At 38.6% G+C, this 25,454-nt stretch overlaps 2 protein-coding genes across 13 annotated transcripts in view; one reads left to right on the forward strand and one right to left on the reverse strand.

The window, feature by feature from the left end:
• Positions 1-23,087, reverse strand: part of LUC7L2 (LUC7 like 2, pre-mRNA splicing factor) — a 57,242-nt gene extending 34,155 nt beyond the window's left edge. For 3 of the 12 annotated variants that reach the window (XM_060156565.1, XM_060156563.1, XM_060156573.1), the window contains exons 1-5: positions 15,066-15,087; positions 12,530-12,606; positions 9,744-9,814; positions 8,669-8,742; positions 8,077-8,171 (exon numbers count right to left, since the gene is read on the reverse strand). In XM_060156565.1, the coding sequence (XP_060012548.1) occupies positions 8,077-8,171; positions 8,669-8,742; positions 9,744-9,814; positions 12,530-12,606; positions 15,066-15,072 (324 nt within the window). In that variant the 5' untranslated portion in view covers positions 15,073-15,087. The other 9 variants (XM_060156564.1, XM_060156566.1, XM_060156569.1 and 6 more) reach the window with 9 other exon arrangements.
• Positions 1-25,454, forward strand: part of HIPK2 (homeodomain interacting protein kinase 2) — a 386,834-nt gene that overhangs the window by 321,633 nt on the left and 39,747 nt on the right. The window lies entirely within an intron of this gene.

Raw genomic sequence — 25,454 nt, forward strand, 5'->3', positions numbered from 1 at the left:
CATAAAATGCAGTTTATAAAACTGTGCCTATCTCCAAAAAAGATCTGGAGAGTTCAGGGACTACTAAGTGATGATTCCTGGTTCTTCGGTAATAAGCATTTATTGAGAATCATTGTACAGAAAAACAAATGTGTGGGAATTCCCTGTCGGTCCAGTGATTAGGACTCTGCACTCTCACTGTCGAGGGCCCAGGTTCAATCCCTGGTTGGGGAACCCACAAGCTGCCATGGCGTGGCCAAAAAAAAAGAGAGAGAAATAAATGTGACAGTGAAACATGCTGACAAAGTATCAGGCTATGAAAAACAACCTGCTTGAACAATGACTTCCAGACCTCACTCTGCTTTGCTTGGAAATTATTGGTCTTTGCTACTCTGTAATGTTTCAAGAGTCATCCTAAATGACAGGTCCAAGATTTAAGATCCACTTCAAAACACAACAGGGGGTTTCCCTGGTGGCACAGTGGTTAAGAATCCACCTGCCGGGCTTCCCTGGTGGCGCAGTGGTTGAGAGTCCGCCTGCCGATGCGGGGGATGCGGGTTCGTGCCCCAGTCCGGGAGGATCCCACGTGCCGTGGAGCAGCTGGGCCCATGAGCCATGGCCGCTGAGCCTGCGCGTCCAGAGGCTGTGCTCCGCGACGGGAGAGGCCACAGCAGTGAGAGGCCCACATACCGAAAAAAAAAAAAAAAAAGAATCCACCTGCCAATGCAGGGGAGACGGCTGCAAGCCCTGTTCCGGGAAGATCCCACATGCCGTGGTGCAACTAAGCCCGTGTGCCACAACTACTGAGCCTGTGCTCTAGAGCCCGCAAGCCACAACTACTGAAGCCTGTGTGCCTAGAGCCTGTGCTCTGCAACAACAGAAGCCACTGCAATGAAAAGCCCGCACACCGCAACAAAGAGTAGCCCCCGCTCGCCACAACTAGAGAAAGCCTGCGCGCAGCAACAAAGACCCAATGCAGCCAAAACAAAACAAATAAAAAACAAAAACAAAGCCAAAACAAACAGCAGGACAGAGGACATACGTAATTATAAATGAAATAAGATAGCTGTGTGTAAAATATTTACTGAAGCTGGCATACAGGTACATGAAGTTCATTATACAACAACTCTACTTTTACTTATAGTTGAAATTTTCTATTAATGAAGTTTAAAAAGACTCCTCAGGCTTCCCTAGTGGCACAGTGGTTGAGAGTCCACCTGCCGATGCAGGGGACATGGGTTCGTGCCCCGGTCCGGGAAGATCCCACATGCCGCGGATTAGCTGGGCCCGTGAGCCATGGCCGCTGAGCCTGCGCGTCCGGAGCCTGTGCTCCGCAACAGGAGAGGCCACAACAGTGAGAGGCCCGCGTACCACAAAAAAAAAAAAAAAAAAAAGATTCCTCAAACTGATTCAGTATTACAGAATAAAAATTAGAGTAAAATTAACTTGTATTTGATCTACAAAGACTGGACATCAGCACAATAGTTCATCTTATTTACATGTATGTATATTTGTATTTAACCATTAATCCAAGTCACGGACAAACATGCTGACCAACCTCAATTAGAGACAGACTAAACTAGAACAAGATTCTAGAACACATGGTCTCTGGGTCCCCTTAAAAAAATCACTTCCATAAGCCTGAAGTATATTAACTTATTTTAAGAATATGAAATTAATGACTGCAAGATTATTCTCAATAACAGAAAAAGGTTATTTCCCAAGGACAGAAGTACCCCAAGTTGAACAGCTCAGGGTATTCATGTGCCAATTTGCCAACAATACTCCAAATTATATACAGAACTGGGTTTTTAAAGTTTAACAGTAAAGCTCTAATTATTCACTGGGAAGCTCTTAATACGCCTCTGATTTCCTAAGCACCAAATGTATTTTTGGTTTACTGCTTGTTAAAGGAATGCGTATTTTTGTAAGAAACTGAGAATAAAATATAAGCAGCAAATCTGATTAATATAAGGACACTTCAAAATCCAGATCTGGTAAAAACCTGGGCTATCTGGCAGTTTTGCAAATTTGGAAGCTCTAGAAATTGACGGTCATAGAAATTTAAAAAAAAAAAAATTCAAGCCAGTCATCTGGGCCAATGTTTTGTTTTCTTTCTTTTTTTTTTTTAATTTTGGCCATGACATGGCGGCTTCTGGGATCTCAGTTCCCTGAACAGGGATTAAATTAAACCTGGGCCACAGCAGTCAACGTGCCGAATCCTAACCACTAGACCACCTGGGCTAATGTTAAAAACATTTGTTTAAAAACGCCTACGTATCCCAAAACAAACCCTTTCCGGAGAAGAGGTTATGAGTTTAAACTGTCTATAGACTAATTTTCTCACATCTGCATGTGAAACCACTGCTGTCATGTTTTGATACGCAACTCAATATCAAGATACTCTACAGGGCTTCCCTGGTGGCGCAGTGGTTGAGAGTCTGCCTGCCGATGCTGGGGACGTGGGTTCGTGCCCCGGTCCGGGAGGATCCCACATGCCGCGGAGCAGCTGGGCCCGTGAGCCACGGCCGCTGAGCCTGCGCGTCCGGAGCCTGTGCTCCGCAACGGGAGAGGCCACAAGTGAGAGGCCCACGTACCGCAAAAAAAAAAAAAAAAAGAATACCCTCCAGCTCCTTATCTGTTAGAAGGTAATACTTTTTCCACAGTCATTAATTTTTGAAACTCAAAGTTAGCTTTTGGAACATTTATTTCACTTTCTACTTCTGGGTGATTGATTATTCATTTAACACAATGGAGGGACACCGTTCTAGATGCTGGGGATATAGCAGTGAACAAAACGTCCTTGCCCTTACTATGAAACTTACATTCTACTGAGTGGCTGAGAAAATTCTGTGCAGGTTTAGTTCTTATCACTTATGCTGCTTCTCTAAACTTTCATGGCTCCTTTAAATTTGTACTATCAAAGAGACTTCAGCAGTTTTAAAGTTCAGGTTTGTAGGTATCCAAGGAATTGATTATAACCAGGCCTTAAAAGAAAGCGTTAGAGAAGCAATAAAGGAGTTTCAATTAATAAAAACTTCATTTTGGATAAAACCCAGAACCTACTGGGGACACCGTAAAATCAACTCAGGATTTTTGACAACCAATAAATACTCCCATCCAATCACTTCAAAAGGCAGATAAAATTTTACTATATTCCTGTCCCTAAGTATTTCACAATATCAGCTTTTCTTAAATTCTATTTCAGAGCTGCAGACTCTCTTTATAAAAACAAAATGTCATGGAAAAATCCCTGTATTTAAAATGTGTAAAAATTCCCGTCAAAATAGGAAGGACTGGCCTGTTTCCAGGTCCTCAGTGAATGAGGTACCTCTAAGGACATTTCAGAAACATCTTAAAGTCACTGTCTTAGGTAACTGTGTTATCTAAAAAAACTAACAACACAACAAAAAACATTTTAAAAAGTATTCAGATTAAAATAACCGTAAGATTCCTGTGTGGTATAATATACTGTGATTCTTTGTGAGACATCTGACAAAGACAATTTCTCTGAACCTTAATTTTTCTATCTATATAAAATGATGGCCAGGGCTTCCCTGGTGGCGCAGTGGTTGAGAGTCCGCCTGCCAATGCAGGGGACACAGGTTCGTACCCGGGTCCAGGAAGATCCCACATGCCGCAAAGCGGCTGGTCCCGTGAGCCATGGCTGCTGAGCCTGTGCGTCCAGAGCCTGTGCTCTGCAACGGGAGAGGCCACAACAGTGAGAGGCCCGCGTACTGCAAAAAACAAAAACAAAAAAGACGCAGACACAGAGAATGGACTTGAGGACACAGGGAGGGGGAAGGGTAAGCTGGGACGAAGTGAGAGAGTGGCATGGACTTAAATATACTACCAAATGTAAAACATATAGCTAGTGGGAAGCAGCTGCATAGCACAGGGAGATCGGCTCAGTGCTTTGTGGCCACCTAGAGGGATGGGACAGGGAGGGTGGGAGGGAGACGTAAGAGGGAGGAGATATGGGGATGTATGTATATGTATAGCTGATTCACTTTGTTATAAAGCAGAAACTAACACACCATTGTAAAGCAATTATACTCCAATAAAGATGTTAAAAAAAAAATGATGGCCTTACACTAGAAAACATGATGGCCTATCAACACTAAAATTATACTATGATGAAGGCTATAAGAATTAGTAGTGGCCACTTCTGAATTTAGGATAGATGCATTATGAGAGTATATATTTCCATCTCTGCAGATCTTAATCTCAAGTTTCTGCTTTAGATTTAATGCCTTCTGTAAATTATTACTATCATATATCCTTTTCCTAGATCACTAGGAACTAAATGGAAAGATTTTTTTTTAAGCACTTCAATATACTTATCTTTCCTTAGGGAATATATGTGTCAGAAATAATGTGGTTCATTTTTTTTGGGGGGGGGGACAACTGTACTTAGGTTTTTTGTTTTGCCTAAATCTGAAAGGGGATGCTGTCTACTTTCTGCATGGTAAATAGAAGAGGGAGAAAACTAATTGTTCCAAAGGAGGAGAAGAGTGAGACTAAAACAAAAAATTCTGGATGAACAGGAAAATAATCCATGCCTTTGAAATATAAAAACTTCCTAATTATAGAAATATTCATGCTTCTTATAAAATCCATAATCTAAAGATACATATACACACAATTATTTTGATTCTCTGTTCTACATTTTACCTCCTCTAATTAATTTGTTAGCTTAAGAGTCAGTTATAGCAGAATAACCTACATGGGAAGAGAATCTGAAAAAGAATGGATATACATATAACTGAATCATTTTGCTGTATACCTGAAACTAACACATTGTAAATCAACTATACTCCAATATAAAATTAAAAAAAAAAAAAGTTAGTTATACCAGAGTACCAGACTAAAGAATGGTAAAATGTTACAGGAGCATTTTCATCAAGCTGAATTCCAGGAACTTCCCTAGTGGCACAGTGGTTGGGAATCCGCCTGCCAATTCAGGGGACAAGGGTTCTATCTCTGGTCCGGGAAGATCCCACATGACGCAGAGCAACTAAGCCTGTGTGCCACAACTACTGAGCCTGTGAGCCACAACTACTGAAGCCTGCACGCCTAAAGCCCATGCTCTGCAACAAGAGAAGCCACTGCAATGAGAAGCCTGCACACCACAATGAAGAGCAGCCCCCGCTCGCCGCAACTAGAGGAAGCCTGCAAGCAGCAATGAAGACCCAACGCAGCCAAACATAAATAAATAAAGATAAATATATTTTAAAAACTGAATTCCAAAAATATTCCATACTGTCAGTTATGAGTATATTTTTAGAAACGGTACTCTTCATCTCCAAGTGCTCAGTATAAAGTTCAACCTTTTTATAATAATAATAAGCCAAAGAATATATTTCTGGGTATTATTCTGCTAAATAATCCAGAATATTGATGAGTCATATTCTGCTGGAAGTGACAGATCTGAGGAACAAGGTCTGGAAAACTAAAGGGCAACCTTCAGTTACACAACAAAGAAAAAGCATTATAAAAAGTTACAATTTAGTTCTTTTCATCCTTGATCTAATGTCAAAAATAAATAAGCAAACAAGCATCTTCAACACACAGAAGTGTGAACTATTAGATTCCGTGCCAGAACAGCGTGTTCTACAGAGACTGGATGCCAAAGAAGCCTGAGCTCTGTCACTACAAACCATTTGTACATAGGATAAACTGTTATAAATAGCCCTTTTTAGTAATAAGAATCATGAGAAAGTCACTCTGTGGATGACTTCAAGTTCTCAAGGACATCACACTGTGACAACCTTGGACTCTTACAAAGTCCTAGAGCCAGCCCTTAAAACTGTGCTTAAGAGGTTCACAACCACTTAACCCCATCCTTACATATGACAATCTCTTGCCTATTAAGATGACAAAAAGGAGATATTTCTCATACAGTGTTTCCCTGGCAAGTGCCTTTCCAAGGGCTTTCCTTAACTGTTTTACATGTGATCCAAGACACCATCAATTTTAAGCCTCATCATTAAATTCTGTACTATGAGAAAAATGTTACAAATTAAAATAGTGTTTTTCTATCATCAATTTTAAGATGCATATTTCAGAGATATTAGAATTTGAAAAAATGTGCTTCTTACAAATCCAGCAAGAATTTTATAAGAAAGAAAGTCCAAGACCAACACTAATCCTTTTTATTTAACTTGATGAAGGATTAAGTATTACCTACAGAGTAGAAAACATGTTGAATAAAACTACAGCTCAGAAAATTTGGGTTTGGTTCCAGTTTTACCTTAAATCAATACAACTAAATAATTTTGAATAAATCACTTTACTGTCATTAAGGCTAACTATGGAACATACACCCAACAGAATTATTTTGAAAAATAAATGAATGTGACTGCACTGTATACATTATAAAATGTAGAAGTACAATTGTGATGTCAGATTTTTTTCATTATTATTAATGCCATACCTGAAGAATATAATAATATGTCAAAGTCTTGCTATGGCTGGTTTTAAAGTACTAAAAATTTAAATTCTGCCATTTTATCAATTAATCTTATCCTCAAAATTCATATGAAGTGATAATTTAGCCTTAAATATCATTATATGTTAAATTTAATAATAAATGTGAAGAATCAAATAATACTACAGATAATTACTAATATTATAGATTTCAACTGTATTATAGCAGAGTAGAAAATACTTTAATTATGGAAATTCTAAAGAGCAGATATGAGGGTTAATTATCTATCACAGTCCTAATTCAAGTGCTCAGAAACTGGATGTCTTCCCTTTCAATATTATACTTAAAAAAATTTAAGTATTACATATTTTTTAAATGTTAGCTCTTCTATTCCTTTTAACATAATATAGTTTCGACGGTCTTTACTGTTGGAAAAAGTGGTGTTTTTGATCAAAAATGCCTTGATACTTATGTATTTGGGGTATTTAACTCCTCCTATCAGGAAGAAACCACTCTTTAAGACTCTGAGCTTCCACTTCAGGGTGCACGGGTTCCATGCCTGGTTAGGGAACTAAGATCCCACATGCCACGTGGCACGGCCAAAAAAAAAAAAAAAAGAAGAAGAAACCACTAATTTAGACAACTTTAATTAAGGGAACTCATTGCTTCTGCAAATGGAAGTTTGAAATCTTTTCTTCATTTCAGACAAATAACAAAGTCAGCTAAATGTTTAGGCCCTACCAGCCCTCCTCTGCTATCCTTGTGAATGGAAGCTCTTGAAAGTGAGTTATCATTTCAATCAAATCCAAAAGCCAGGGAATCAAATCCTCTGTCCCATTTAAATAGGTCCATCATCATGTGATTTATCTACCAAATTAAAATGATGCTCTAAGATTAACCAACATCACTAGATATAGAACTTAAATTAAGTGAGCTTTACATCATTAGGAGTAAGCAATATACGTGAATTTTAACCAACAATACTCACAAATTGTGTAAATTTAAGTATTTACCAGTATATTTTCCCCACAATGATTTCCACATTCAAATGTGCACAAATCTTAATAAAAATGTATACTGTTTTGGATGAAAGTCTACTCTGCTCAACAGTGAAGCAAACAATTTAAAAAATCATTTACAGGGCTTCCCTGGTGGCGCAGTGGTTAAGAGTCCGCCTACCAATGCAAGGGACATGGGTTCATGCCCCGGTCTGGGAAGATCCTACATGCCGCGGAGCGGCTGGGCCCGTGACCCATGGCCGCTGAGCCTGCGCGTCTAGAGCCTGTGCTCCGCAACGGCAGAGGCCACAACAGCGAGAGGCCCGCGTACCAACAACAACAACAAAATCATTTATATTATTTCTAAACTGAAAGTGCAACTGCTGTATAATAACTGCCTCTATGTTTCAAATAAGAAATGCTTTTTAAAAGCTTGCTCTGAAGAATGGAAAAAATTATAAAGTAAAACTCAGCAATCATTTTTGTGAGGAATTCAATTATTACAGATCTAAATTATCAACCTGAATATAAGGGATGCAAATTGCTGCGCTAACAAGTGTTTAAAAAAAAAATCACTGAATAATAATGTGACACGAAATTAAGACTTTATCAAATAGTTTGTTTTCGTAGTATACCAATAACAAAACAATAGATTTAATAAACACGTACAGTTCCAGACAGGACATCATGGGGGCAACAATTCAGAAGGTGACTCTTGCATACTCTGTCATCACTGAATTTGATTCGTTGACGAGTAGTATCTCCTGTAATAGAGGAAAGTTAATAACATTCAAGGTTAGACAACTGGAAAATATTTATTTTCTGAGAGCCCTACCATCACTAGCTTTTTATGTGTGGCTATACACACACACATTTATAAATCAGCTCAAGAGGGGTTAGTTTTTATATAATATCCTACAGAAAAACTATTTTAGACAACATGCAGTTGCAGTATGTGTACTGCACATGTAATTCAAATAGTCAAAGTGGGAAAGCAATGCATTCTGTTAAACAGAGTACTTCAGAAAAGCATAGCATGTAGAGCAGGAATGGACCTTAAAGATTATCGAGTCCAACTCCTTCATACTGCAGATGAGGAAACTGAGGCCCCAAGAGGTTAAGTGACTTGCAGCAGACCCACTAGGAGAGTTTCTACTGGTATACAATGTTCCCTACTTGACACTAAGCACTGATTTATATTTTAATTATTTACATTAATTGAAAAACATAAAAAGTAATCTTGCAAACATTGCATACACACTGCGAATCCCCACTGAACCCCAGACGCCATTTCTTCCACTATTTTGTTCCAGCTGAAGTGTCTCCCTTTTGCTGCTGGGAGGAGTTAGAGAGGGTAGAATAACGTGTTTAAGAGCGTACAAACCTGGAAGAAGGACTTACACACCAGTCAAACAAAGGCATACTGCCTAAATGAAATGTTAACTTTAATGCCTCCAAAGGTCCCACACCTCCAAGTTTTATGTAGTCTGTGCTATATATGGCCAAACCGGGTACATTTAAATTCATTCTGTCTTCATTTAACATAATACACCTCCTAAGCAACAGAAGCCCCAACCTAATCAAATATGCCTATCTACTCAAAACTTTAAAGAATCTAAGAAAAAGAAAGGTAACTATATTAACAAAATATAGATGTTAGTTACATTTTTTTTGCTTAGAATCTCTTTGGGGGGTGGGGGGACTCTTAAGGACATTTCCTCTAAGTAAAATGATAAGCCCTAGAAAATGAACGTGTTTTATTTTTAGCCTTAAACTGATATCGTCATTGATGAATGAAAACCTACTGGTGAATTACTGAAGCGAGAACTGTTGGTACCAAAATAGACTTTAAACACCACTGAACTAAAAACTTTCATCTAGGAAGTGATTCAATTATCTAAATTAATTTGTTTTTCACATGTGAATAACAAAAAAGGTTAAAACTTTACCCCTTTCACATGGTCTTATTTTGAAAAGCTTAACTCAAAGTCAACTAAATACTATCATTTTTAGGCGGGGTAAGATTTTGTTCAAATTGTTTTAATTTGGTTAAAAAGACTTAAAGAACATATTCATTTACAACCAGGTTTATAAAATTTTAAGAATAGTAATTTATAGCTAAAATGATAGCTTCAGAGCAGTTCAACAATAGGTTTTCTAGAGGCTAGTCTCTAGTTAAAGTAGGTTATTTTTGACACCACAATTTGGAATAATTAATTTAGTGTTCACGCCTGCTACTATAATAAAGGTTATTTTGATGGTCCTTTTTTCCTTTTAAACACAACTGCTTTTGTTCCACATTCATTAACACATCTGAAAAGTTAGTGATAACTCACGGCTCGGCGAATGCGGGGCCTTTCTGACACTCCCTTGCAGACTGAAGTAGGCAGGCATAGATACATTGAACCTTTACAAATAAAACAAGGGGCCAGATTGTTCAGTCTGTATAGAATAGACTCTGCCAGCAATTTCAATATAGCATCTAGAAGTACATGTTGACTGTAAAGATTCTTGTATATGAAAACAAAAGTGAACAAAATCAGGGTTTTTTGTTTTGTTTTGTTCTAAAATATTGACTTAACAAGTGTAACCCTAGAGAAGAATATGACTGATCACAGGTAAAAGTCCAAGGCTGGAGCTCTGTAAAGTGGTCCTTGGGCAAACTGGGGTTTTGAAAAATGTTTTTTTATAAAGTATATTTCATCAAGACTTTGGTGAGGGCCTTAAGCTCATGTCAGAATGGTACTCTGATGAGCTCACACCAGAATGGCAATGCTTTATTAGAGGCTTTTTGCTTTCTCGCATGTACCCAAATTATGCTAAGAAATTTAAAGATAATACAAATTTTTGAAGAAAAAAAACTTACGTATCTAGAAGTCTCCCTGCTACAAGTTTCTAAGTTTTTCAGTAATGCAACAGCAGTATTGTTTCAGTGCTTTGTCAAACTAATGGCTCAAGAATATGACAAGCCAGGCCTTCGACTAAAATCAAGATTCTCTGAAGTTTTACTAGTCAAACATTTCCTCTGAAATCACGACATAAATCTAATATTAAGACATATGTGCCTTGAAGACACTGCTATCAGATAAAATGAGAACAATTCCAAATATGAATTAAGCAAAATCATCCCTGAGGACCTTTAAGTGTCAGTTTCTATAAATGCCAAAAAGTATTTTTAAATAACTCCTCACTACATACGAATGGTTGCTCTATAAACATTTGATAACTGCAGCAAACACAATAAATACAGCTATCAAATATCAGCCTGTACAGGACAGAAATCTTTGTAACAATGAAATAATAAAATTCCTAATAATTTGAGATACAGAAATACCCTGAGAGGTACTAGCAACTGAATATGTTTATTGATATTTTTTAAATTTTACTTGAGAGACTTTAAGGTTAACATTTTAAAATAATTTGACTATATTACCATACAGTATTTAATAAATGTATTTTATTTGGGCTTAAGCCATGAAAGTATAATCTGGCTAAACCAACAAAGAATTTTAAAATAAAAATACTAGTAATATAAACTGTCAATATATCTGGCCCAAACCATGTTTTTCAAAAGAAACTAGGTAAAACAGCACCCACTAAAAAACAAAGGAGGGGGGAGAGGGAAACTATAATTAATAAGGAACAAATATGAACCAAATCTCCTTATAATACAAAGAATTACTTTATTAATTCAATGTACTTTATCTTTGGGTTTTCTGGGTATATATTCATTATAAAAATAACCTAAGTTAAAAGAACAATTGCTCTGTTACACTAATATTGGATCCAAATAATAGAATCAAGCCCAATACTGAACATATCCTCTGTGCTAGGCAATGGGATTACAAAGAGGCATTTAAGACAAGCTCTCTACCCTCAAGGAGCCCCTCATTTTCCTAGAGAAACAGGATATTTAAATGCAGTAACAAGTAACACAAAAGGAAGCATGATCCAAGTGCCAGATGAATGTTTGTAATGGATGAAATACTACCAAATAGTAGTACTTCAGGAATTCTAAGACTAGAATGACCACCAAGGACTGAAGAGGTTAGAGAAGGCTTCATGCAATGAGTAGAAGCCATTATTTGAAGGAAAGACAGGACTTAGACCAAAGGAAAGGGGAAAGAAGAGCATTCCAAACTGGCGGTAATACCTTTGACAAAGCTTATAGAGGCAGGAAGGTTTGGGAAACAATAAGTAAGTCGTATCTGGCTTTGGCAAATGGCTTCATGTAGGGGAATAGCAAAGCTGGGGCAAGAATAGTATTTTTAGCGTAAAATCTGATTTAATTTTTTCTGCACCCAGATTTTAAATGTGTAAACAAAGAAAAAAGTTTAAAAATAATGGGGCGGAGGTTAGACCAAGTTATTTGAGTTCACAACAACAAAATGCCCTCTCCGTAAAAACATGGCAGGCTCTCTTCTCTGTGACCTCCGTAATACTAATTAATTAGGCTTTGTACATAACTATAATGATGAGATTTGAGATTAAAAACTTGATTTAGAACTTTGAAAGGAAAAGTGTTCTTCATCTGAATGGAAGCATCAAAATTTCTATTAATGTTTTTTCTACCAAGCAACTACCTTCAGAGTAACAACTCTCTTAACCTCTGTTGTTCAACCTCTTCATGAGTTTCATGAATCATAACCTATATTTGAGAACACCTGAGTCATAGGTATACAATAAAAACTAGCATAAATATTATTCCTCTCAAGGTCTTTCAGTCACGTTAACAGAGCATGAGGTGCTACTGAGGCAGTTTTACTCAGGGAATATGGACAGCCCACTCTAAAAAGAAGGCTTCTGTCCAAACTACTCAAATATTGCTGTTCTCAAAATCCCCTTCAATCTGTAGGGAGGGAAAGATAAACCCACTGTAAATCCCAACACTGCCATTTTATGGTCCTGCCCTTTCTGAAACAGACTTAAACTGTAGTAGCAACACTTAAAAATCTTAGCCTAGATGGTATCTGACATCATTTTACATGGTGCATGCTATTTTCCCAATATCCACCCCCTCCCTTCCAGCGCCAACCACCCTCTCCCACCCATACAAACAATAAATCAAATCAACTTTCATAGATTTAGGTGCTATTTTAAAAACATCAAAATTTTACTTTACCCATTCTCTCCGATGCTCCCTGTATTTTTTTAAGCTGTGAGTGGATGACCATGCTATGTGATCAACAACTGTGAAGGCTAAGCAAAAGTGAACTGAGTTTAGTATTGTAATTTCAGAAGAACCTTAAACTTTGTAATATTTGACATATATAATGGTATGCAGAATCCTTATTTTACCGCATTTTATCAGGCATTAATGGCAAGCAATTTATAAAAACAACTAGTATTTCTTTTGTACAGAATCAGCTAAGAGCTTAGCTTAGAGAAAACAGAGAAGAGAAAACTCAACAGCACACAAAGCAAATGGAAGCATCCTAGTTTATAAATGGGGCCAGAAGAGGAAAAGCTCTCCCACATTCTCCAATGTGACAACCAAAGCCCTCCCCACAGGCATACTTGTTAGGGGCCACGTGTCACTGTTGGCTTGGGACAGGGCAGGCACATTCCCTCTGAAATAAATTCCATGCCCTCTCAGTGAAAGGAAAGCCAGAGCTAGAAAGAGAGGTGAATAAGCCTAAAGCTTCTCATTTCCCTGTGCCCTCAAATCTTCAAATGTTCCACCTTCTTATTACCTACAACATAAGCTAGGACTCCACATAATAATGTGGGAACTATATAAAGACCAATTTCTAGTCTAGTAACAGAGCAGGAAGAGACCTGTCCTGTACAGAAAACACATGTCTTCATATGGACAAGTAAACCCCTATGTCTTCACGTGGAACCAAGATAAAAGCTACTGCTTCACTGTAACTATTATAGCAAAGAACAAATTCGATCATTTTTACACACTCCTCCAATAGTCTCACCAAATCCACTAACATCTCCCACCTACCTTTGTTGTTCCTTTAGAATTTAGCCTAAAGCTCACCTATAAGAACACTTTTATAATAACCTTAAAAGAAAAAACTCTTATTACTCCATGTTACCTTGTTAATAAATACAGTTTAATTCATTGTATATTTATATAGTACAAAGTATAGGGTTTATTTTATGAAAAGATTCACTACCATGTCTTAACACTATATGATTACTGATGCTTTGGAAACATTTAATAGGACTCGATACATGTCAAACTTTTCAGGAATACATTTATTACAAAAGGAAAGAAAAAATACTCAGCCAAAGATGGCAGCGGGAAAAACTAATTAAGGCATTCTCCCTTCCAAATGTAATATCAAGTCATTCTTTCTAACAGAACTTATAAAATCATACTGAGTATTAGTAGAGGCTTTCCTTTCCCCCAGAAAATGCAAAAAATAAGGGTACTGAAAGGCCATCCCTCTTAATTCTTTCATATGGTCCTACAGGTTTATCATTACAAATAGGTACCAATATCACCCCCACCATAATCACCATGACAAGCCCGACATTTTAAAAATGCAATGCCCACTGCAGAAGAAATTTCCAAAACAAGTTCATTCTTGCTGAATATGACCAAAGATTAATAATGCTAAAATAATTTTTTAAATCTATCAGCCTACTTGTCTATGAAAATCCATATAAAAAAATTATAAGGAATGAGACTGGGAAACAGCCTTGGTAACAGGACGAAAAGCTCAGGGTCTTTAAGAGCTAACAGAACGGTGAAGGAAATGTGCAGAAAGAAATACTGAAGTAGCTACATTCCAAGGGCTCTATTCCACCCCTGCCACAACCCTATCTTCCCTCATTATACAAGCACAGAATCTTGGTCACTGGCAGGGCTCAACGCCATCACATTTCTTCCAGGGGGATACATGCTATAGGAGATCAACATATTCCTCCTCTTAGATTTAAGACACACATTAGAAAAGCCTGAATAAACAGTTACCCACAAATTTAGTCCTAAAAGTGGATTATATACAATTTGTTTTATGGTATATGTCATAAAGGGAAGTCAGTCATTAAAAAGTTGCAGCCTGCTAAATTTCATATTTTGATACTTACTTGCAGAACTGCAATTCTGATACAATAATACTCCTACTCTGGATATCTGGTGCCTTCTATCATCCAGAACTTTTTATACACAAAATTAGAAGTAACGAAAGCTCTCTCTGGCTATGAGGAAATAGCTGAAAAGAACCAAAGAAAAAGTAATTGGCTGATTTGTCTATTAGAGACAAGTTCTCCATAGTTGGTGATAGCTATAAACGCTAAGCAGAGCCTCCCCAAATCTAAAACTAATGAAGAAATAAAAAGGAAAAATAAATAAGAATATCAAAGGACAGAGGCAACAGACAACTCAATGATAAAGGAAGTTAAAATGAAAAACAGAGATTACCATGAAGGAGACTGAGCCTTACAACTATTGAAACAACAGAGCAGGAAAACCGTGGAAAACCGTGACATAGTCACAAGAATTGCGTTTGGGGGAAAGGACTGAAACTGTGAAGGAGAACATGAGCGACTTCATTTGTAACACTTTACTTAATGAACAAATAACACTTGTTCTCCTATAGGTGTTTGGTGGTCTTTTATGTTTTTTAGAACTTTTTTCAAAATTAGACACCTATATGCAATCAGTATCACAGAATTTATCACTTAAAAGTAAACGTAACTGTTCATGTGCAATCTTCACGCCCTACTGGACTTTCAGTCCCTCGAGAATTAGAGTCCTATGTCACTACTTTATTGCAGAGTCAAACGACAACAGAAGCAAGTACGTCCATAATCTCTAAGAAAAAGAAAGCAAGAAAAAAAGTGAAGCAACTCAACAACCTAGGGATATTCAGGTTCTAGTCCTATCAATTACTACACCCTAAAACACATCGGCCAGTATCAGAACACCATGTCTGGGGAAGTATTCCCTCTAATACTATGAGGCAAATTAAATCATTTGATTTATTTTCATACCAGAATTTCTCAAAATTCTAAAATCTGAGGTGAATCAACTGTTTTTCTAGTAAGCATGCCTTGCTGGTTCCGGTCCATAATGCAGAATCACAGCACTTCCCCCCAGTTTCTAGTCCAGGGGTTTTCTTTGATAATCAGCTTTTCTCACAGCCAGCACCTTTCACAATCCCACTGTGGAAGAAGTTGGTGAAATCCTGCAGAATTGCTGACCACCATGGACCAAAACATTAATGGAAAGGTAAGATGAAGCTAAATACGTAATTTCATCCCAGAAGTCTAGATGGACCTCTCTGGGGACTTCTATATCTCTCCATCTCATGGGTGTGTATTTCTGTCTATTTCTAAGGAAAAGTCATTTCTACCCAGTGGCTTAGGTATATACAGTTCAAGCAGCTTTCCTTCCGTATGAGCAACTAATACAGTATTTCCTAAAGTACAGGATTTGGACAAAAAATAATTTTAGATGTTGTATGATTTCACCAACATGTCATTTTAAACACCACTCAATCACTAGTGATTATTTATCATGATTAAGGCAAGAAAAAAGTTTCCACTTGGTGCTTAGTACGTACTTAATACAGCTAATGAGTTCTAATTTTTAGCATAGGGTAAGTGACAACAGACTCTAGTTATCTCATAACACCATGTTGTTTTCATTGTATTTATTTTTCTGGTGACATAAACTTTCATTTTAAAATTAGCTTAAATTTTCAGAAAGTGAGTTGACATAAAAAATTAAACAAAAAGAAAACAGGGTAAAAAATAGTACAGGTGATATATGTGATTTACATTTGGGAAACATTTATCCAGAACAGAGTTTCTCAAACTTTTAATGTGCATCAGAGTCACATGAAAGGCTTCTTAAAACACAAATTGCTGGCCCCCATCCCCAGAACTTCTGATTTGGTAGGCCTGGGGTGGTACGTCCAAGAATATGTGTTTCTAACAAGTTTCCAGGTGATGCTAAGGTTGATGATCTGGGCACCACATTTTTGATAAACACTGATCTAGAACAATGGTCAAAAAGCTTTTTCTTAAAGGGCCAGATAGCAAATATTTTAAGCTTACCAGCTATATATCTCTGTTGCAACTACCCAACTCTGCTGTTGTAAGGCAAAGCAGCTACAGACAATATATACACAAATGGGCATGATTGTGTTCCAACAAAACTTTATTTACAAAAAGCAGGTGGGCCATAGCGCCAACCCTGATCTAAAACACACCCTCAAGTAACTGAAAAGGGTATATGGTATATCATAGTAGTAGGACAAAATATAGAAGCAGCTGAACAGCAAGGTGTATATATACTGTAGATACTATCCAATAAATATCCAACCTATTCTACTGAAAAGCAAAGCTTTGGAGAGTTTAACTCTGAAAGAGAAAACTGATGTCGGCAGAAACCTGAGGTCTCAAGAAAATAAAAACAATTTACCATGCATTCAGGAGACATGACAAAAGATTCAGCAAGGGCAGCTGATTAAATTCTTTTCATGTTGAATCACAGAGGCCAACATCATTGCACATGGTTCACAACTAAATTAGAACATAAGGATCAGGATCTAGTAAGAGTATTTTAAGAAAAAAGTTTTGAAGACTCCTTTCTCTAGGCCATGTTAAATAGAAAAATATTAACATTTATTCAGCTGATTGAGTTACATGTTACTTTCTAATGGCTTTGACTTTTCAGTCATAAGTTACTCGGTTAAAACAAAAACACTAAGCTGTAGCCAATTTCAGAGTTTTTACAAACTACTTTTCTCTCTATCCTCAGTAATCTTACAAAACTGATTAACTGATCTATTTTGGCCTTGCCTTCTAATTTCTATCCCAGCAGCTGCTAGTGTATGAGATCTTAAACTGAAAAGGAACAGAATGACTTTTTTGCAGGTGCTGAATCCGTAAGATTCCTGTCATAAACTTACCCTCCCTCCCACTCCCTCATTCTTTCTCCCCAAAATGTTCTAACTTTCCTCATCTTCACAGTCTACAACTTCTCAGTAGACTGACTATTAAGTTGGGTATACAATCAATTATGTGTCCTCAATGAATATACTAACATTTCAAGCACCTTTCTGGAATTCCATTCTTGAGGAGTACCTGCTTCATTTATCTAGTCTTGGCCACACTTACTGTTTTAAGCCCTCTGCCTATCTTTGCAACCCCAAACTTGCCTGCACCATTAGGAACATCAAGCTTTAATGTTGATATGAACCACCTGGTACTGAAACCCTCACTAAACCTCACCCCCATCCATGAACCTACTTGCCCTTGACTTCTTGCTACCCATCTTGAACATGTAGCTCACTACCATTTATCCTTATATGACATCTACCCCAAACCAAATCAAAGTATTTACTTGCTGCTTATAAAGCTTATGGACTGACAGACAAAATGATTTTTCTTTGCTTTTATTTTTTTACCCGAAGCAAAAGAAATGTCTTAGAAGCATAGATTTACTTGAGGAGAGCTAAACAACTGTAGAGAATCCAAGAACAATGCAGAGTTGTAAGAGGTGATATTATTATCACCTGGGCTGTTCTGTAGACAAATAGCTTTCAGAGTTCAAAGTGAGTTAAAGTTTTTTTAAATGGATTCACTATGTGGGTGTTAACAGAGTTTTCAGTGTTTTGGTATGCCTGGACTTCCGATAAAATCAAATATTTACTAAAACTCTGTTTAAGTTTACGTTTAACTACTTAACCTTATGTTTGCTAAAATTTCTTATAATGTTAAAGAATTTACAAGCTCTAGAGTTAGATATAGCCCATAATTATTTAAAAAAATGTATATTTGCACATTAAAGGCTATGCCTCCTTCACTTAAAATGAACAATCCAAGTGGAATAGAAGAATGACTTACAACTGACCAAGAAATAAATGATTCATTATGTTAATGAGAGAAAAAGAAAAGAAAATGCTCTCAGTGTTGATGACAAGTCAAGGAACACAGATTACAGTAAAGATGATTTTACGAAAAAAATCCACTGAAGAAAACGCTACTTCAATCGTTGATTCAATAATTTATTTTGCAGAAAGCCAGCGAGGTCATACTGTCCTATAGGTTCAACAGTTACATATCACTAAACTAGGTACTAGGTACAAGTAAATGATTTTCTGAACTGTATTTTCCTGGGTATCTCCTAGGATGCATATCCTTTTAATTTTACATCCCATAAACTTCAACTACCATATATATACGTGATCAGCAAAAATATTAAATTATGACTAATGTACTCTATTAACTGAGCAAGAACATCGTATGGTCAGAAGGATTACCATCAAAAACAGCTAAAATTATCTGAAAGCTTCAACTTCCCCTAACCATTCCCTAACCATAACGGACAACTAACTATGCTATAAAATTCTAATCTATAATCTGAATTCCATTAGTCTACTGGTTGTTTTTGAGGGCAGATGCCATTTCTGGCCTGGTGTAACCTTTTACGAGATGGTCTCTGTTCCCATTTAAGGGTTATAAGCAATTAAGAGGTATTTAATCCCCAAAACTACCTTCTGTAACTTCTTTAGTTGCTAAACTTAGGATATAATCTAAATTCACACCCTCAATTTTGTTTAATTCCTATCCCTGGAACCTTGCAAGGCCTTTCTGGGGTCAGGGCCAGAGACTTCTCATAACTAAACTGCACTTGTTGGCAGAAGGGCTTTAGCTAAGGGACATCCTCCCAATTAAACCAACCCAACAAAAGTAACTACAGTCTGTGTGAGGACACTAGGTTCCTCCAACCATCACACAGACAATTCAGCTGAACTGCTGCTTGACTTCTCCTGTGCTGCTCCTCCCTGCTTTCAAATGGAGTATGTTCGGGGAAGACAACTTGCCCCTCTCCCTTCTATTAATGCTAACAACTAAAACAAAGGTAATTATAAAATTTAATGTATCTTAAACTTCAGACAAAATAAGATACTAATTTATATCTAGTTACGGTTCCTCCCTTTTAAAAAACTTAAAATATACTTATTTTTCAACATTTTTGAGGATAACATAGGAAATTACTTGGCTTCTCATTTAACAAATTATAGATTTAACTTGAGGCAAAAAAGGTTAAGTGACTTACCCAAAGTTACAATTAGAGGTACAGCTGGGGCTAGAAACCAGGTCTCCTGAGTCTCAGCCCAGTGCTCTTTTCCTTAGCCCATGATGCCTTATCAGAAAAATCCAAATACAGTCAGACCCCCAGTTACATGGGTATGAGTTACACTGATTCACATATACAAACTTTATATAGTGTGACCAATGTTTCAACTCACGCGGTACCCTGCTTCCATTTATGCAGTATGCCAGGCATCGGCACGATTTTCAGTGGCACACAGGCGGTTGCCACCACCAGGGCCCTAGGCAAAATTGCAAAGAAGGCAAAGTTTGTCTTTGGCCCTCCCACCTCCCTTATGCATTCCTCTCCCACCTCCTGGTCATCCCCCTGCCCAGCCTCCCAGCACCATCATGCTGCCCTCTGGTTGTCCAAAGCCTCCCACTTCCACCACTCACCCAGGACTGTCCTTTCTGGGAGTGCCCAGGGATCCAAAATTACCTCTCCATTTCCCTACTAAAACTCCTATTTCTGAGAATTTCAGTAAAGTTTAGGTAATCTACATGATTAACCGATTTAAGTAATTCAAAGTAAGTTACATTTAACAGACTTAAATCTCCAAGGAGTTTAAAAAGAAACTAATTAAAAATTCTAATTTGGGGGAGGGGAAGAGGAAATAAATCTTTCATTAGGGGGGCAAAGAAGGTAAAAGAGAAAGTACTCTCGGCCTCCTGTGCCACTTCAGATTCCCTCACAGACAGGACACTAAGAGTTGAGGGGGTGGTTACTACCACCCTGACAAAATGAGTGGTTGCTTTATAGTCAGTCTCTGGGATTCAAAAAAAAAAAAAAATTGGACACAGCTGCTTTGAATACCCTCCTACCTACCTTTTCCATCTTTCTCCCACCTCTTGGATCCCCATTTCCACCTCTTAGTACCAAAGACACCCAACAGCATTCCCTGTAAGCTGTTCCTGTGTCCAATACAAAGCTTCCCATTATATGGTTTCAAATTACATGAGTTATTCAGGAAGGTATCCACGTCCCCCTATCCCTGGATAACTTCAAGTTGACTGTATGCTAAAAAAAAAAGTCCTAATTATTTAAAGGTCCTGAATCATAAGATGAAGTATGTAAACTCATTAACTATCTGGTAAGAAGGAAAAGAATACTCTGATTCTTGTCTTATATACATAAAAGAACTAATTTGGGTATCTAAAAAAAATTCAATTCTTTTCCTTGAAAGTAGTATGTTTCTTACTTCTGGCCCAACACAGCAGTGAAAATCCAGTCATTTCAGCTAAATAATATCGTGGACTTGTAAACATGGGTTCATTGGTAAATCCTCTTAGTCTGGAGGCAAAAAAAAAATCCAGTAACAGACACATAAAAATATAAATTTATTTGTATACAAAGCAGAGTGGATTTTTAAGAAACCCAAGTGTCTGCTAATTACACAAATAGAAAAAATATATATATGTACATATATGTGTGTATGTGTGTGTATATATATATACGTATACACATATATATACACACACACACATTTTAATTCAGCTTTGCAATATTAGATTGGCTGCCTAGTTTGGAAATTTATCAGGTGATAGTAGTTACTCTGATCCAACTACCCTCCCAGTAAAATTAGGAAATTCAATCCATGCAGAAGGTACCCAAAATGGTACCCATCTAGGATTAAAAGGATCATGTAAAGTATGTCTTAAATGAAATGATTTCTATAATTTTACTACAAAGATTATTCTGTTAGCTAAGATTCTGGATTAAGTCCCTTCTCAATACCATGTTATAAAAAGCCATTCTTATCTAAAAGTGAAAAATGGTAACTGATAAGTTTCTCCAGTGGCATTCTTAATTAACGTTAACTTTCAAGGCTTTACTACACAAATGAAATTCATTTCCTTCCCAATCCTGCCTCCTCTCTACACAACCACAAGTAGGTTTGCGATCTACACCTATTTTTCTATACGTTCTACGAACATAAGTTCCAAATGTGGGTATTTATTACAACTGAACTAGGAACACTGAAAAACCATGCAAAGTATACACTGCTAAAACATTTGAATTCGATAAAATGTTTTACTCACATATTTTACTGCAAAGCATTCAAGGAAATTATAATAGCGACTGCTAAAAAGTTGAGTGTGCCTTTTCTCTTACATCAAACAATTTAAATAACTTGTCAAAAAAAAGCATTTCTTTAATGGCTAAGAAACTATTTGCCTGAACAAGCAACATACAAAAATGAGCAAGTATTGGCTTTGTCTTTAAGAGAAAAAGTAGTGAACTAGACCCTTCCTCCATATTAGCATGGATTTGAGTCGAATATCAAAGAGTACATTACTAATTATCACCACCAAAAAAGCATCAGCATTTCATCTTATCTAGAAATTCTCTATGACAAAAAGCTATCCAGCCATTAGTGGTTTTCTATACAAGCTCTAACCTAAGCGCCTAAAAGGATCGTTGTTTCCCCTCAATTCTACTTCACTGGGCACCACATTTTCAAAATGGTTCTATTCGGGGCACAAGCAAGGTTTGTCAATATTTACTGAACAAAGCCTCTATTAAATTGTCTAACAAAATGGAGGTCTCTCGGAAAAAAACAGGCCGTAACATCCTTCTTTTCACAAAATGGGCCAAACACACCCGCTTCAAGAAACCATGGTTTGGGTCAGATTTTCCCATAAGAATGGCTGTTTCATCCCTGGGACTGGATTCCTAGTAAAGGTTTTCTCCGGACCCAGGTAAGGGGGTGGTTGATGGGGGCCAGTTCTCCCTGGATACTCTGGAAGGCGGCGACGAGGACTGATCCCAAAGCTCTGGGTTAAGGAATTAGTTCAGGGGGCGGAGGCTTTAGCGGTCCGCAGGTACCTAATCAGCGACAAAACAGGCCGCCCGCCTACGCAAAAGAGACGTGGGCTCTCCCGTCCCAGCCAAGTCAACACTCAAGGCTCAAACTCTCCTTTCGGCCTCCAGGCCCCGCCTGACCCCATTGGCAGCAGTTCCCGCCAATCCGCTCGGTCGCCGCCCCCCAGGCCCGCCTGCCCAGCCCTGATTGGATGGGACGGGAGCCGGGACCTCGTGTTACCAATCTAGGAGCCCCTTACTCAGCCACACACACAAGCCCAGGTGCGCCCGCGGAGACCCTTCCCTCGCCTTCCCCATCCCTTCCCCCACCCCCAGGGCACTGGCATAGACTTACCGTCCCGGGAGGTGCCCATCAACTGGTCCAGCATCGCGCGCATCTGGGCCTGCGCCGACATGGCGGCGGCGTAGCGGGCGGACGGACGGGGGTGGGGCGCAGACCGGGCCCTCTCGGGCGGGGGGACAAGGGGAAGGGGTGGGGGAAGGTGAGACGCTGTCTCGGTTGCCGCCGCTGCCTCGAGGCGTGCGGAAAAGGGAGCTGGAGGGGTTGCAGGAGAGTCCGGGCTGCGCTCCTCACGACGACGCGTACGTGGAAGGCAGCAGCCCCCGAAAGCGACCCTCGTTCCCTCACTCTCCGTCGGGTTCCTGGGACAGAAGCAATACCGGCTAACCAAGCTCTCGTCTCCAACACTGCCACCCGCCAGAAGACGTCAACCCCCCCTTCAAGCTCTGACGCCGCTCGCCGCCACCGTCGCCGCGACGTGAGCGCGCACGCTCCTCGCGCTTAGTCGTTTCCCGCGGGGGCTCCACCAACTAGCGTCCAACTGTATTTGCTCCGCCCGCCCCGTGCGGGAGGGGTTCCACCCTAACGGCTCTCGGGCGCGTGCACGCGGGCCTCTCCCGCCCCAGCCCTCCAGATCTCGCGAGACTCTGGTGCCTCAACGGACCCTAGAGCCGGATCCGCCCCGGGCGCGAAAACGCTCCAGGCTGCAGGTCTGCTAGGGCAGTGTTGCACGCTGTGCTGGCGAACCAGCCCAAGCTAGCTAGTGTACCAGAGGGTTAGCCCGAGTCTAAAGTAAGTAGAGACCATACCCGTCGTTTCGACGGAGGTTAGCAGTCTTAGGAGCTAATCCGGGCGTATTCCTGACGAATATTCATTGACCGATTAACTCGTTTTCAAGGGCCCACCTGAAAATCGTGTAGCCTCGACTCCTTTCTCACTGCTGCCCGACCCTCTACAGAAGGAGCCCTGGATATCTGACAGCTGGGTCATCTTCCTTAATCTATGCAAGGAGGCTTTAAGCACCCCCAACTGGAATAAATCAGGTTCAGGAAATAACGCCTGAAATTACTGCACTACGAAACAGGCCACCTACCCCATTCGGATTTGTCATCGTTACTTATATATATAGCAGGAAGCTGTTAGTCTAAATTAGAAGCTATAAAAGTTAAGCAGTATTCTAACAAAGGAAAGGAGGTCATCTTGTAGAGAATTTTTTTCCTGCTTGAGAGCTAAATTTGAAGGATAAGGCCTTTTCAGTGTATCAGCAGCCCTGACAACAGAAAAGCAAGCCTGTGGGTTCTTAGCTTGCCATCACCCTGCATTCCAGATGTAGATCGACCGATTACTAACTGTGGGGACATGTAGCGATGTATTTCTTAATCTCATGTCTAATGAAGATACATACCTTATAGCACTGTTGTGAGGACTAAATGAGCTAGCAGAAAATCCTAGCCCAGAGCCTTGCCCTGAGGTTTTAACTTTTTTTTGTAAAATATTAATTCCTTAAGATGAGACATAGGTACTTTGCAAGGAAATAATGGTAAACTTTTTTGTTTCATTAAGATTTTATATACATTGTCTTGGAACTTATAATTTAATATCAACATCAGTAAAAAATTTACGTAAAATAACAATCATAGTACCAAGATCCTTTTTTTCTTTTTGGCTGCACTGCGCTGTTTGAGGGATCTTAGTTCCCTGGCCAGGGATGGCACCTGTGCCCTGCCGGTGAAAGCACCGAGTCCTAACCACTGGACCACCAGGGAATTCCCCCAAGATCCCTTTAAATGCATACTGGGCCAACAAAAATCTTAGAATCATCCTAGTGTTTAGTAACTGACCAGATAGTTTCCCACCAGTTATTCAGAGAACTGAAAATTCAAACAACTCCAATACTTGGAATATCATCCTTTGAAAACTACTTACAATAAAAGAAAAATTTACAAATTAATATGTCTGAGAGGAATGCCCTATTACATATACAATACCCTTAGGAGGAAAATACACTAAAATGTTGAAATGTTATGTGTCAGTGAAGAGATTTTAGTTCTTGTCCCTCTCTTACTTTCTACCTTTCTGGTTGCTTACATTTTAGATGTATCTCTTATTTTAAAACAACCGTTTTTTTTCAATAGTCTGATATTCACTGTCTTTTAATTGAAGCATTTAATCATTCATATTCATGTAATTACACATGTGCTTGAGTTTAAAGCTCTTATTTTGTCTATTTGTCTCACCTGTTTTATGTTTAATTTTCTCTCCTTTCTTGTCTGCCTTTTAATCATTCCATTTTTTCCCCTTCTAGTAGTTTGAAAATTTTAGTCTGTTTTTATTCTTTTAGCAGTTACCCTAGAAGTTATAAGGGGCGTTTTTAATGTATCAAAGTCTTTACACTTCCCCCAGAGAGATAATACAGAGAACCTAGAAAACTAACTCCATTTAACCTCTTCCCAAGATACATGCTCTTGTTAAGCATGTGTTTTAGTTCTTTACTGTTTTTTTTGGCCGCACCCCGCAGCTTGTGGGATCTTAGTTCCCCAACTATGGATGGAACTCAGGCCCACGGCAGTGAAAGTGCAGAGTCCTAACCATTGGACCGCCAGGGAATTCCCAGTTCTTTATGTTTTTTAAAACCAAGTTTCATATAATCGATGTTTGTTTATTTACCACTCTGCTTTCTTTCTGGAATCTCTGCCTTTCCATCTGGGGTCATTTCCCTTGTGTCTGATGTTTAAACTTTAGAACAGGAGTCAGCAATATACAATTGACCCATCAAATCCAGCCCATTGCCAATTTTTGTGAATAGTTTCATTGGAATACCACCAGGCTTACTGATTTGTTATTGTCTGTGGGTTTTTTGCGCTACAACAGCAAAGT

This window comes from Lagenorhynchus albirostris, chromosome 8 (assembly GCF_949774975.1).
Source record: "Lagenorhynchus albirostris chromosome 8, mLagAlb1.1, whole genome shotgun sequence".
In the NCBI taxonomy this organism is placed as follows: domain Eukaryota; kingdom Metazoa; phylum Chordata; class Mammalia; order Artiodactyla; family Delphinidae; genus Lagenorhynchus; species Lagenorhynchus albirostris.